This window comes from Pristiophorus japonicus, chromosome 7 (assembly GCF_044704955.1).
Source record: "Pristiophorus japonicus isolate sPriJap1 chromosome 7, sPriJap1.hap1, whole genome shotgun sequence".
NCBI classification, from domain to species: Eukaryota; Metazoa; Chordata; class Chondrichthyes; family Pristiophoridae; genus Pristiophorus; species Pristiophorus japonicus.
Window position 1 is genome coordinate 170,162,323 of NC_091983.1, and position 14,163 is coordinate 170,176,485.

A 14,163-nucleotide genomic window follows, 5' to 3' on the forward strand; every position below is an offset into this window, starting at 1 on the left:
GACAGCAAGAGCTTCTGTTATAGAAAAAGGAAGCAAGTAGCTAAAGTAAACATTGTTCCCTTAAAGGATGAGACTGGGGAATTAATAATGGGTAACAGGGAAATGGCAGAGACTTTGAACACATACTTATTGTTTTGGTCTTCACGGTAGAAGACACTAAAAACATCTCAATAATTGATAATCAAGGAGCTATTGGGGGGAGGAGGAGTTAAAACAATGACTATCACTAGAGATAAAGTACTAGACAAACTAATGAGACTAAAGGTGGACAAGTCCCCTGGACCTGATGGCCTGCATCCTAGGGTCTTAAAAGAAGTGGCTGCAGAGAGTGGATGCATTGGTTGTATTAAACCAAAATTCCCTGGATTCTGGAGAGGTCTCAGCAGACTGGAAAAACGCAAATGTAATGCCCCTATTTAAGAAAGGAGGGAGACAGAAAGTAGGAAACTATAGACTAGTTACCCATCGGTCATTGGGAAAATGCTGGAGTCCATCATTAAGGAAGTAGTAGCAGGACATTTAGAAAATCATAAAGCAGTCAAGCAGAGTCAGCATTAGTTTTATGAAAGGGAAATCATGTTTGACAAATTTTCTGGAGTTATTTGAGGATGTAACGAGCAGGGTGGATAAAGGGGAACCGGTAGATGTGGTGTATTTGGATTTCCAGAAAGCATTCGAGAAGGTGCCACATAAAAGGTTATTGCACAAGATAAAAGCTCACGGGGTTGGGGGTAATATTTTAGCAAGGATAGAGGATTGGATAACTAACAGAAAACAGAGAGTCGGGATAAATGGGTCATTTTCAGGTTGGCAAACAGTAACTAGTGGGGTGCCACAGGGATCAGTGCTGGGGCTTCAACTATTTACAATTTATATTAATGACTTGGATGAAGGGACTGAGTGGAATGTAGCCAAATTTGCTGATGATAGGTGGGAAAGTAAGTTGTGAGGAGGACGCAAAGAATCTGCAAAGGGATATAGACAGGCTAAGTGAGTGGGCAAAAATTTGGCAGATGGAGTATAATGTGGGAAAATGTGAGGTTATCCACTTTGGTAGGAAAACTAGAAAAGCAAATTGCTATTTAAATGGGGAGAGATTACAAAACGCTGCAGTACAGAGGGGGATCTGGGGATTCTTGTATATGAAACATAAAAAGTTAGTATGCAGGTACAGCAAGTAATCAGGAAGGCAAATGGAACGTTGGCTTTTATTGCAAGGGGGATAGAGTATAAAACCAGGGAAGTCCTGCTCCAACTGTACAGGGTATTGGTAAGACCACACCTGGAGTACTGCTTACAGTTTTGGTCAAGGTTCATGAGGTTGATTCCTGAGATGAAGGGGTTGTCATATGAACAGGTTGGGTCTATACACATTGGAGTTTAGAAGAATGAGAGGTGATCTTATCAAAACATAAGATTCTGAGGGGTTTTGACAGTGTAGAGGCAGAGAGGATGTTTCCCCTCATGAGGGAATCTAGAACTAGGGGGCATAGTTTCAGAATAAGGGGCCGCCCATTTAAGACAGAAATGAAGAGGAATTTCTTCTCTCAGAGGGTCATGAATCTTTGGAATTCTCTACCCCAGGAAACTGTGGAGGCTGGTGGCTAGATTTTACACTTTTGTGCATATCGCCCAAAAATGGGTGTTATTTCTGGCGTGGGCGGTAAAAATGGGTATTCAGATCGCCGGCTTCTCGCCCATTCTCAAAGCACCTCGTCTCCATTTTTGAAATTGGGAGTTACCGCGAGCGGTATGAAATAGGCGGTAGCGTTAAATATCGCTGACCTTCTGCCGTAAAGTGTCGTCGTCCTTAGCTATGGCATGGCAACACTCGATTCCCGCGATTCAGGAGGTCAACGGTCATCATGGTATGCGCAGAAGAGGAGACAGAGAGAGTTGAGAGGGGCTGAAAGTGTGTGGCTGTGGTGTGTGCTTGTTTGGCTGTTGTGGGAGGCACGAGGGAGATTCACCAGCAGCAAAAAGCCTACTAAGCACCAAGAACATAGTTGGCACCGAGTTTTTGTCCAACAAATAATATATAACATGGAAGGGATGGTGGAGGCCCTGGAGCTGGTAGCCAGGAAAACTGGTGGCAGAGGGCTCCTAGTGGTCCCGGAGCGCGGCACTGCACCCCAAGGTGCCGCGCTCCCATCGCCAACTACACGAGAGTCAGAAACAACATCTTTCTTCTGGCTCGGAGCACATTCCCACCTCGGGACCGTCCTCTCCCGTATCCATCCAAGCAGCGGTTCGGCCGTCATCCCCCTCTCGCCCTCCCCCGCCCCCCCCCCAATGAAGCATCGCCTGAGGAGCTCCTCGGCCAGGCGGTTTGGAGTCAGGAGGGGAAGGGGAAGGGGTAGAGGTGGAGAGAAGAAGCGAGGCGGGGAGGGGAGGGGCAGGTTGGTTTTTACAGAAATACTGATGATTTCAGACAACTGTTTGGTTTAAATGTTTTTTATTTAACAAAACCTTGTTGCGCATTGGCTCAGATAGTTGCACCGTTATATTCTGGTGATTCCTTATCAAAGGGTATAATGACACTTAACTTCAATCAACTTAAACTTTAACTGTCACTAAGGTGATGCCCACCATTGATGTATGACCTGCACACCCAGCAGTGTATCAGCCTTGGAAATAACACCAAACGATCATTGATGAGCTCCTGACGTAAAGCTCTTGTAGCTATCATGCCACCACGGGCCCGTTCATGCAGGCTACAGGGGGGCGGGGGCATGACTTCAGCTCCATCCTGATTGTCTGGCCCGATGTCAACGTCCACCTCCTCGTCCTCCTCTTCCTCTCTCTGGTGAGGTGGACTGTCAGACTCATCAGGCAATTCTTGTTCCCTTCTGATAGCCAAGTTGTGCAGCATGGAGCACACCACCACAAATTGAGCTACCTATTCAAAGCAGTATTGGAGCTTGCCTCCTGAATGGTCCAGGCATCTAAAGCGTTGCTGAAGCACTCCAATTGTTTTCTCCAAGATATTGCGAGTAGCTCTTTGGCTTTCGTTGTATCGCCTCACAGCTTTGGTGTGGGTGTCACGCAGGAGGGTCATCAGCCAGGTGGCAAGGCCACATCCTTTGTCACCAAGCATCCAGCATTGATCTTGTGGCTGATTGTTAAACAAGTCAGATACAGTGCTCTCACGCAGGATGTGAGCATCATGGATGCTGCCCGGAAATTTAGCATTCACTGCCATTATAATTTGCTGGTGGTCAACAACAAGTTGAGCATTCAGGGAGTGAAATCCCTTGCAGTTCCTGAAAACCTCAGCATCCTGAAAAGGTGCCCGCATCGTGATGTACATACAGTTTATTGCTCCGGTACCTTGGGGAAGTTTGCAATTCTGGAGAATCCTAGAGCCCTCTCACTCTGTGCCTCTCTGGTCATAGGGAAGCTGATCAAGTCCCTCCTGCGTGTGCACAGGGCTTCAGTGACCTGTCTAATGCAGCAATGTGTGTCATGCTGAGACTGACCACACATGTCGCCAGCTGTAGCCTGAAAAGAGCCCGATGCGTAGAATGACAGTGCCACGGTGACTTTGACCTTGACGGACAGTGCAGTACTGATGGTGCTGGCAGGCTGCAGATCTCCTCTTATCAGCTGGCATACCTCAGTGATAACCTCTTTGTGGAAGCGCAGTCTCCGAAGGCAGGTGGTGACAGGCAAGTCGAGGCAAGACCGCTTGTCCCTGTACTTGCGGGTGTAACGTCTGGTCCTCATCAGTCCTGCACGTCTTACATTGGGCACATAATGCAGTGGAGCGTTCCTTCGGCGATGTCGACTCTGCTGTATGTAATTGGTCACCAAGAGAGAGTGAGAAAGGACAGGCCCCATTACAATAGCTCTCTGTTTCCCACCGAATGGTCACAAACAATGAATGTCCCGATGAAGACATTTATTAAATTCCAATTGGTCACAGTATGGTCAAGATGTTTGTACAGATGTTCACATCAACTCCAACGACCTCCAGAGTACATCCGAACTCCCCAGTGGTTGAAGCACAGCAAACTTTTAAAGGATGCAACATGTGATGTAGAACATGGCGTCCATAATGCTGTGATTAGTTCCGGTTAGTTTCACTTTTTCCGGGCGAGTGATATTGTGGGCGATGTGTGTGCGACGTGGTGAAAGTGACATTGGGCGATCTCATGGCCGCTAGTTTCGGCAAATACGATCTTTACGACAAAAAAAAGTGGGCGGGCAGTATTATTGAATCTCTGTGTGGAAAGTAACGCTGGGCAATATCATGGGCATTCATTTCGCCCATTCTTCTGATTCCGCCTAAAAAAAGTGGGCGGGCGGTATTATTTTTTCCTGCCGCTACGCACATGGGGAAAGTAACGCTCGGTGATAAGTTTCCAAAAAATGCCCGTCAGTTTCCATTTTGTGGCTAAATGAGCGATATGTGGGTGTTATACGTCATTTCAGCGGTAAAATGGACGTTAAGCCTGCAAAAAAAAGTGGAAAATCTAGCCCTGGGTCTTTGAATATATTTAAGGTGGAGATGGACAGATTTTTGAATGATAAGGGAGTTATGGGGAACGGGCGGGGAAGTGTTGAGGCCGGGATCAGATCAGCCATGATCTTATTGAATGGTGGAGCAGGCTCAAGGGACCAAATGGCCTACTCCTGCTCCTATTTCTTATGTTCTTAATCCTTAAAATTAAACATCAATTTAATGTCTTCAATTGTCTGTCTCTATAAGCTGCCATATCAGATCACTTCTTATGATACAGATACCTGCCGCAGCAGAGAATCTGCTACAAACTAAGTTTCTCTATACAGAAGAAAACATTTCATCAAACCTCTTGGATCGAGACTTTATCTGAACAATATTAGATGAAGTAGACATAAGCTTAGTGTAGTTTGCCTGCTTCCTCACTAAAATTATCAATTCAGATGCCATTAATCATATTATACAAGTGCTCAAGTGCAAATATTTAATCAGTATTTCCACTTCCAATTTGTCATTCTTTTCGATGGTGACTTGGAGAATAAAGCATTCATGTAATGTTGTACAATAAAACACTTTTTTCAGCTGTTAACTTGGTTTAATCTTATGATGCCTGAAAGAAATGGTACCTGCTGAGCCTTTTCCCTGCACTGAATGTCCTTCAGCAAAAGCTGAGCCCTGGCATGAGCCTGTTGCCACAGTAACTCCACCTTCTCCACAGCTGCTCTTATCCTGTCCGACGTAAATAAAAGTGTTACAGACGTCATTAGAAAAAAAGGCTGTCTTATGCAACGTGAATAAATATAGAAATGAGATTCTTGACCAAAAGATTTTTATTACTGATTATGCCACAGCAGTTAAATACATGTTACTAAAAAAAAAGGTATACAACAGCAAGAAAACTGTGAAGAGCAAAGCCCATGCACTGTATGACGGAAGACCGGGAGTCGTTCTCACCTGGGCAAACACCTTCTGAAAGATCAAAGCCGAGATTGTGTGATTGCATAGACACACCTGAATGGAAGAGTGACAAAGGGCAGACAGTCTGGGGATCAAATTCTGATTGCTGGAAATACAAAGCTAGTAAGTCACTATCCAAACCAGAAAGGTTATTTTAATACCCTTCAGTAGACCCGAAATGTTAATCCAGCATTCTCATACAGATGTGGCACCAACGGAATGAAGAGCATGATGAAGTCTTGTGAAAGAAAAAAAATAAAAGAACTTGCATTTATATAGAGACTTTCACGTTCACAGGGCATCCCAAAGCGCTTTCCGCCAATTAAGTACTTTTGAAGTGTAGTCAATATTGTAAAATATGGAAGCATAGCAGCCAATTTGCACACAGTAAGATCCCACAATGAGACAATGACCAAATAATCTGTTTTAATGATGTTGGTTGAGGGATAGATATTGGCCCGGACATTGGGAGAACTACTGTGCTTTGAATAGTGCAATGCGATCTTCTATATCCACCTGAGAGGCATCTCCCATAGTGCAGCTCTCCCTCAGTAGTGTTGTGTATGTATAATATAAGTATACTCCATGTACACTCAATATATAGTTACATAAGACTACTGGATGTACCTTCACACTATGCTTGTACCACGACAGGTGACCAGATATAAAAACGGAGCTCGCCATGCTGTACCTCACTCAGGAGTTGGAATAAACGGACTAAGGTCACCACAGTTCAAGTACAATACCTTGCCTCATGGAGTCATTACTAGAGTGCTTATAGACATAATAACTGGCGACGAGATTACGAATTTCCACTCGAAAATAGCTAACCTTGGCACGTTTCAACAATTCACCGATCGGGACAATTGGGAGGACTTTGTGGAAAGGTTCAACCACTTCTTTCTTGCAAATGACCTGGCGGGAGACGACCCGACCTTGCTGGCTGATAAATGCAGAGCTATCCTGCTCACCAGTTGTGGGCCCACCATCTATGGCCTCGTCAGGGACTTGCTAGCCCCAGCAAAGACAATGACCAAAACATATGAGGAGCTCACAATGCTGATACAGGAACAACTCAAACCTAAAGAGAGCATTCTCACAGCCAGACACCGGTTCTACACCCACCGGTGGCCCGAAGGCCAAGAAATGGCAAAATATGCTGCAGACCTCAGATGATTGGCTGTACCGTGTGATTTTGGCTATCACCTCACTGAAGCGCTACAGGACATCTTTGTTATTGGAATCGGCCACGAGGGCCTTCTCCACAAGCTGTTGTCTGCGGTTATCAGTCACCCTGCAGAAGGCAATTAACATGAGCCAGGCATTCATGATCTCGGCCTGCGATTCCAAGCGGATGACTCACCCCCAGGACTCTAACCCGACAAGGACTGTGAACTGACTGGCGCTGCTGCTAGCAGTCTCTCTCAGGGGAGAGAGAACAGAACCCGAGTCCCGCAACCCTGAGTCCGTTACATGGAGCCAACCAGCTAACCCTATGCTGGCACTGTAGAGGAAATCACAGGGTCCACCAGTGCAGCTATAAAGACCATACATGCAAAGGCTGTAACATGAAGGACCACCTCCAGCGAATGTGCAAGTGAAATCGTACTCACCGAGTCGAAGAAGAGTTGGCCGATCACCCGGACTCCAGCGACGATGAAGGGAGAGTCCATGAGGCAGCTCAGCCCCACGATGAGGTGTACGGAGTGTTTACCTGCACCTCCGAGAGTTCACCATTGAAAATGGAAGTTGAAATCAATGGTGTTCCAGTCACGATGGAGGTGAACACAGGGGTGAGCCAGTCACTGATGAATCAGGTGGCCTTTGAGAAACTCTGGGACAATCCAATCGAACAACCTAAAATGATCCCGATCCAAGTGAAGCTGCTCACCTACACAAACAACACCATCCCAGTCGTTGGCAGCGTGGATGTCCAGGTGGCCCATGACGGCGCGATGCACAAGTTACCTTTGTGGATCGTTGCTGGGGATCTTCCTAATAACGTTTGACTAAGATGGATGAAAAAGATCCATTGGAGCTGGGAATACCTCCAACCTCCACGGCCCCGAAGTTGGATCCAGCACAGCACCTGAAAAACCAACTGCCCAACTTGACTGTGTGGAGACGACACAGACCGCTCAACCCAACGGCGAGATGATCCAGCCGAAATGACCCGACCTCACCTTCCAGGCTCCAATGGCAGGACTCAGGAGGAAGAAAATCAGCGCAGAAGGTTTCCTTGCTTCCGTGGCAGAACCTAGGGAGAAAAGGATCACTGCAGCCTACCTCGTGGAGAGAAAGAAGATGGTGCCCGAACCACGAGGTGAAGCGCATGAAGTAAAGATGGCGGCGGCCAGACCACAAGGGGCAGCGTTGATGGAGCAACACGTGATGCCGAGCAGCGAATCGGATTGGGGTAAAGATTGCAAGGCCCTCTTAAAGGAGACCGGCAACCCATCACAATTAAAGGGACAGTTCCACTCTTTATACAGCGATGACGGTGATACATATGTAAAAGATGTAACTGACAATTTCAAGTTTGTAAATGTAACTAACCATGATAAGTCGGGCGATTGTGGTCGGAACCAAGGTATTGTGAGAGTAAACGAAGTGATGATGTGTGATGCCGGGATTTACATGCATGCCGACAAAACCAAGGGCAACCTCCCGTCGGAAGCACCCAGGTCCAGCGGGCTACCTGATCATGTAGCCTGCTCCTCCGGGACCAATGTGATGCCCCAGGGAGAGTGGCCACACACAGAGGGAGCATACCAGCTGCAGGGACAGCGATCAGCGGATGGCAAAGGCACCACTACCGGTACCCTGCCCCCGATCAGCTCTACCTCTCTGGCCACCAGGGCCAGTACCGGGAGCAAGAGGCTAGCACCCTCCAGCTTTCCCAACGGGATCTGGGATGACCAGGCTCCCACTATCGCTGAAGAGCAGCAAAGAGACACCGCAGCCCTCAAAGGAGGACAGGGAGGCCACGCACTCCTGTGGCTCTGCCCATCAGTAGGCAACGGCAAAGGCCCTGAGACTCAGCCAGGTGAGCGATCCGCGCCCACCCAGCTGGCAGGGGGCGCAGCGCCGCCATCAGACAACCCGGACACAGTCCGGTCACTCTGGAACTAACGTCCTCACCCACCTGCACCTACACAACCCAGGGGCAAGACTGAGACCACGTATGTACCTTACCTGTAAAATGTACTTGTTCCACGACTGCAGAACCCAAACAGTGATGTAATTAATCCTATGTTTTTCTTTGTTCTTTCTTTCTGTACATGTATACACATGCAGGTGTTGAGCCACACACATGGTCTATGTATGTGGGGGTGGAAATGGATGCATGTAGCCATGGACACACATGGATCACACCCAGAACCCATTCAACCCCCACTGCAACCTCAAACCTTCCACTGCTGACCATTTCCCAACATTGTGGCAATTAGGACTTGGGGGTCAACAGGGAGAGAGCCTCGCCAAAGCATAGACAAGGTGCAAGGGCTCTGGACACTCAAGTCTAGGGCCAGAGCACACAATGCAAAGGCCAGTGGCACAAAGCTTAGGGGAGAGTGATGTTGTGTATGTATAATGTAAGTTACATAAGATTACTGGATGCACCTTCACACTATATACACTATTCTTGTACCACCAGAGGGTGCAACTGGTGGAGACCTAGGGGTCACCTGTACACGACAGGTAACCAGGTATAATAGGTAGCTCACCATGCTGTACCCTCACTCAGGAGTTGCAATAAATAGACTAAGGTCACCACAGTTCAAGTACAATAACTTGCTTCGTGGAGTCATTACTAGAGTGCTTATAGACATAATAAGTAGTGCATTGATGTGTCAGCCTAGATTATGTGGTCAAGTCTCTGGAGTGGGATTTGAACCCACAGCCTTCTGACTCAAACTCAAGAATGCTACCACTGGGCCAAGGCTAGTGTCGGCTATGGCTCAGTGGGTAGCACACACGCCTCTGAGTCTGAAGGTTGTGGGTTCAAGTCCCAGGGACTTGAGCACAAAAATCTAGGCCGACACTCCAGTGCAGTGCTGAGGGAATGCTGCACTGTTGGAGGTGCTGTCTTTCAGATGAGATGTTAAACTAAGACCCTGTCTGCTCTCAGGTGGACTTAAAAAAAAAACATGGCACTATTTCAAAGAAGAGCAGGGGAGTTAACTCCAGTGTCCTGGCCAATATTTATCCCTCAATCATCATAACTGAAACAGATTATCTGGTCAGTATCACACTGCTGTTTGTGAGAGCTTGCTGTGTGAAAATTGGCTGCCACATTTCCTACATTACAACAGTGACTGCACTACTAAAGTACTTCATTGGCTGTACAGCACTTTGAGACATCTGGTGGTTGTGAAAAGGCACTATATAAATCCAAGTCTTTCATTCTGAACCATGTGGTATTGATGGCCAACATGGTTCTTCCCATCTCCGTAACCTTCCCCAGTGCTACTACCCACCCCAAACTCTCGACTTCTCTGACTCCCTTTTGCCCCACGATTTGTGGTTGTGCCATCAACCGCACACTCTGGAATTCCCGCCATCTCCTCTCGTGTTTTTAGACCCTACTTAAAACCTACCCCTTTGACCAAGCTTTTGATTAACCCTCCTAAAGTTTCTTTTGGCTCAGAGCAAGGTTCCCTCTAAGCTGAGTGGCTGTGCAGCCCGGGACCAGCCTTTCTAATGTTAAATTCCACGCATGCACGAAACTGTGAATGGGCTGAGCGGCCCCTTAAAGGAGCCACGCGCCCAAAAAGAATCAGAGGGAACATTGGCTCAGAGTCCATTTTACTCCCCTTTACACTTCTGGGAAGCTGCTTGGAATGTTTTTCTAGGCTAAAGGTACTATATAAACACAAGTTGACGTTGAAAGATCCATTGTGCAAGCTCTTCTGTGGTTTCCAATTTCACGCAAAGCAGTGCCGGCTTCTTGTTCAAGAAGCAACAGAAGAACCTTCCTTGTTCTCTTCTGACTGATAACTGCAGAGTTTCTCATAAAAACTCTCTCTCCACCTACATATCACATTGTGAACTATTTCCTGATTTCTTTTAAAATGTTAACTTTCCTTTGTCTGGGTTTCCCCCACCGTCCTTGGTCTAGAAATGATAAACCTGCTTCCAGATCTCTACAAATGCTCTGAAACCAGCCTCAGTGTTCCCAGTCTACAGGGGCAGGATGAAAAACTTTTGCTTGGAAATAAATCGTAAGCCAATCTGGGCTGTGATGCACACCATGGTCAAATAGCCAGACACTCGCTGTAAACGCTCAAAGGAAGGATAAAGTAGCAGAAAGCAATTGGTGACTGTGGGAGTGCAACCTACCCTAAATTATCAACTTCAGGAGAATGTGGGATAATTGAAAGACTGCAGAAAGTAAATGTGATGAGGCCGAAACGCGGTGTACCTACCGATTTTTAAGTTCTCCGTCCAGCCCAATGCATGGGACGGACAATCCAGGGAAATTCAGCTCTTTGGTTTTTTTTGGTGCGACGCAGATGTGGTTCCATCAGCGGGGTGGAAGTGTGGGCGGGTTGGAACGGCCGTCGCTCCAAGTCATCAGTGCTGCTGATTGCCTCACAACGTGCCTCCACTTCAGTTAAAGGGGAGAGCCGCTGCGAACTCTGCAGCCATTTTAGTGGCAAAAATTGGGCGACCAAGGAGGATTTCGGCCAGGCCAGCGGCCCGATACCCAAGACCAGGTGCTGGGCTGCCTGTTAGCGGTCCGGCTGAACCCGTGGCCACCCATTGTCGGTGTGACCTGGCAGTCGGCCAACAATTAAAATGAAATGGCGGCTGCGACAGAGCACACCCCCCCCCCCCCCCCTTTAAAGGCGGATGCACTGCTCAGCCACAAGAAGCATCCCACCAGAAAAAGCTGTCAGTGGCACCGACCGGCGGCCGATCCACTCCCGTGGGGCAATTTCCCACGCGGGGCGGAAATGGGGTCACCGGCGGTTGGTAAGGGGTCAACGGGGCAGTAACATGGGCAGAGCGGAGACATTCTCTGCCGGGAAAATCCACAAAGGCAATTTTCAAGCGGCGCGTGCTTACCGACCCTTGGCCGTCTCTTTAAGGCAGTCACGGCTCTTTTAGAAAGGGGCAATTTCGGCCCCGATGTTCTTCAGACTTCCCTTGAATATACTCTCACAAATATCAGCAAGAACAAACCAGCAAGGTGTATCCTTCAAGAGACTCATTTGCGCTTAAAAAATGACTGACTGGAGGAACAAGTATACTCAATCAAATAGATGTAATCAATGACTCAGCTGCTTCAGAGATCTTATTTTAAATGTCATTCATGCAATTCTTCTGCAGTGCGGAGTTCAATAACCCCTTCAAGCCAGTAGCCCCAGTGAGGTAATCAGCATTTAAACATCAAATTTAAGGGAAAAAAAAGGGAAAAACTAAAGACTGAATTTAAAAATAGTACTTATGGACAAACTCCATCCATGGAAAGAAAATTACATACTGCATTTCTTAAAAAAGTTAGCATTGTATGACTTCCCACCAACACTACATTCATAAGCTATCGAGCTTTCTCGCAAATCTCTCCATCTGTGCTGCAATTACTGGCTCATCCTCGGACTCTTTATCCATTAATTCAGGAATTTATGCGTCTCCTACTCTGTTCCTCTTTCAATTCAAATCGCCTACTCGACACATTACCCATCCCTACCCGCTCTATATTCATCTACTTCCTTCAGATGGCTCATCCTTCAGCTTTAACATCCTGGGGTTGATTTTCACTACCTTTGCCTGGCGTTAATGGGGTGGCAACGGCCTCAGAATGGGGTCAGTAGCCTTACCGCATTGTAAATGCCGGTGATTCAGCAAGCTCCCTTTTGAAATGGGGTCTACCACTGGGTGACCAAAGCTGCTGCCTAGTTCAGGCACTAGACCCCTTTTAATATGGAAATTGGGGTCCTATGACGTAAATACAATCCTAGGTACCATTTTAGTGGTCATAACTGGTTGGAGCCTGTATGTACAGCCATTGATCGGTTTCACGGGCGATGGAACTGAAGAGGGACACCTCCTCCAGGACCCACAAAACCACCTGGGCCGCTGCCACTCCGGTCCACCAGCGCCTTGATTTTAAAATTCTCATCCTTGTGTTCAAATCCCTCCATGGCCGATAAGGGAATAAGGGGTTATGGGGAGCCGGCAGAGGAGTGCACCTGGGTCCATGATCGGATCAGCCATCGTCGTATTAAATGGCGGAGCAGGCTCAAGGGGCCATATGGCCGACTCCTGCTCCCATTTCTTATGTTCTAATGACCTTGACCCTCCGCATCTCTAATCTCCTTCAGCCCTACATAGAAAATTGGTGCAGGAGTAGGCCATTTGGCCCTTCGAGCCTGCACCACCATTCAATAAGATCATGGCTGATCATTCCTTCAGTATCCCTTTCCTGCTTTCTCTCCATACCCCTTGACCCCTTTAGCCGTAAGGGCCATATCTAACTCCCTCTTGAATATATTCATGAACTAGCATCAACAACTCTCTGCGGTAGGGAATTCCACAGGTTGACAACTCACTGAGTGAAGAAGTTTCTCCTCATCAGTCCTAAATGGCCTACCCCTTATCCTAAGACTGTGTCCCCTGGTACTGGACTTCCCCAACATCAGGAACATTCTTCCCGCATCGAACCTGTCCAGCCCCGTCAGAATCTTATATGTTTCTATGAGATCCCCTCTCATCCTTCTAAACTCCAGTGTATAAAGGCCCAGTTGATCCAGTCTCTCCTCATATGTCAGTCCAGCCATCCCTGGAATCAGTCTGGTGAACCTTCGCTGCACTCGCTCAATAGCAAGAACGTCCTTCCTCAGATTAGGAGACCAAAACTGAACACAATATTCCAGGTGAGGCCTCACCAAGGCCCTGTACAACTGCAGTAAGATCCCCCTGCTCCTATACTCAAATCCCCTAGCTATGAAGGCCAACATACCATTTGCCTTCTTCACCGTCTGCTGTACCTGCATGCCAACTTTCAATGACTGATGAACCATGACACTCTGGTCTCGCTGCACCTCCTCTTTTCCTAATCTGCCGCCATTCAGATAATATTCTGCCTTCGTGTTTTTGCCCCCAAAATGGATAACCTCACATTTATCCACATTATACTGCATCTGCCATGCATTTGCCCACTCATCTAACCTGTCCAAGTTACCCTGCAGCCTCTAAGAGTTCTCCTCACAGCTCACACCGCCACCCAGTTTAGTGTCATCTGCAAACTTGGAGATATTACACTCGATTCCATCCTCTAGATCATTAATATATATTGTAAAGAGCTGGGGTCCCAGCACTGAGCCCTGCGGAACTCCACTAGTCACTGCCTACCATTCTGAAAAGGCCCCGTTTATCCCGACTCTCTGCTTCCTGTCTGCCAACCAGTTCTCTATCCACGTCAGTACATTACCCCCAATACCATGTGCTTTGATTTTGCACACCAATCTCGTGTGGGACCTCGTCAAAAGCCTTTTGAAAGTCCAAATCCACCACATCCACGGGTTCTCCCTTGTCCACTCTACGAGTTACATCCTCAAAAAATTTCAGAAGATTTGTCAAGCATCATTTCCCTTTCATAAATCCATGCTTTCCAAATGCACTGCTATTTCATCCTTAATGATTGATTCCAACATTTTCCTCACAACTGATCTCAGGCTAACCGGTCTATAATTACCCGTTTTCTCTCTTCCCTCCTTTTTTTAAAAAGTGGTGTTACA

The 14,163-nt window shown here is 47.3% G+C and overlaps 1 protein-coding gene across 3 annotated transcripts in view; it reads right to left on the reverse strand.

The window, feature by feature from the left end:
- LOC139267356 (uncharacterized) overlaps positions 1-14,163 on the reverse strand; it is a 177,815-nt gene that overhangs the window by 93,035 nt on the left and 70,617 nt on the right. For 2 of the 3 annotated variants that reach the window (XM_070885560.1, XM_070885561.1), the window contains one exon: positions 5,089-5,191. In XM_070885560.1, the coding sequence (XP_070741661.1) occupies positions 5,089-5,191 (103 nt within the window). Of the gene's footprint in view, positions 1-5,088; positions 5,192-5,416; positions 5,516-14,163 lie in introns of those variants that run through there. The other variant, XM_070885562.1, reaches the window with a different exon arrangement.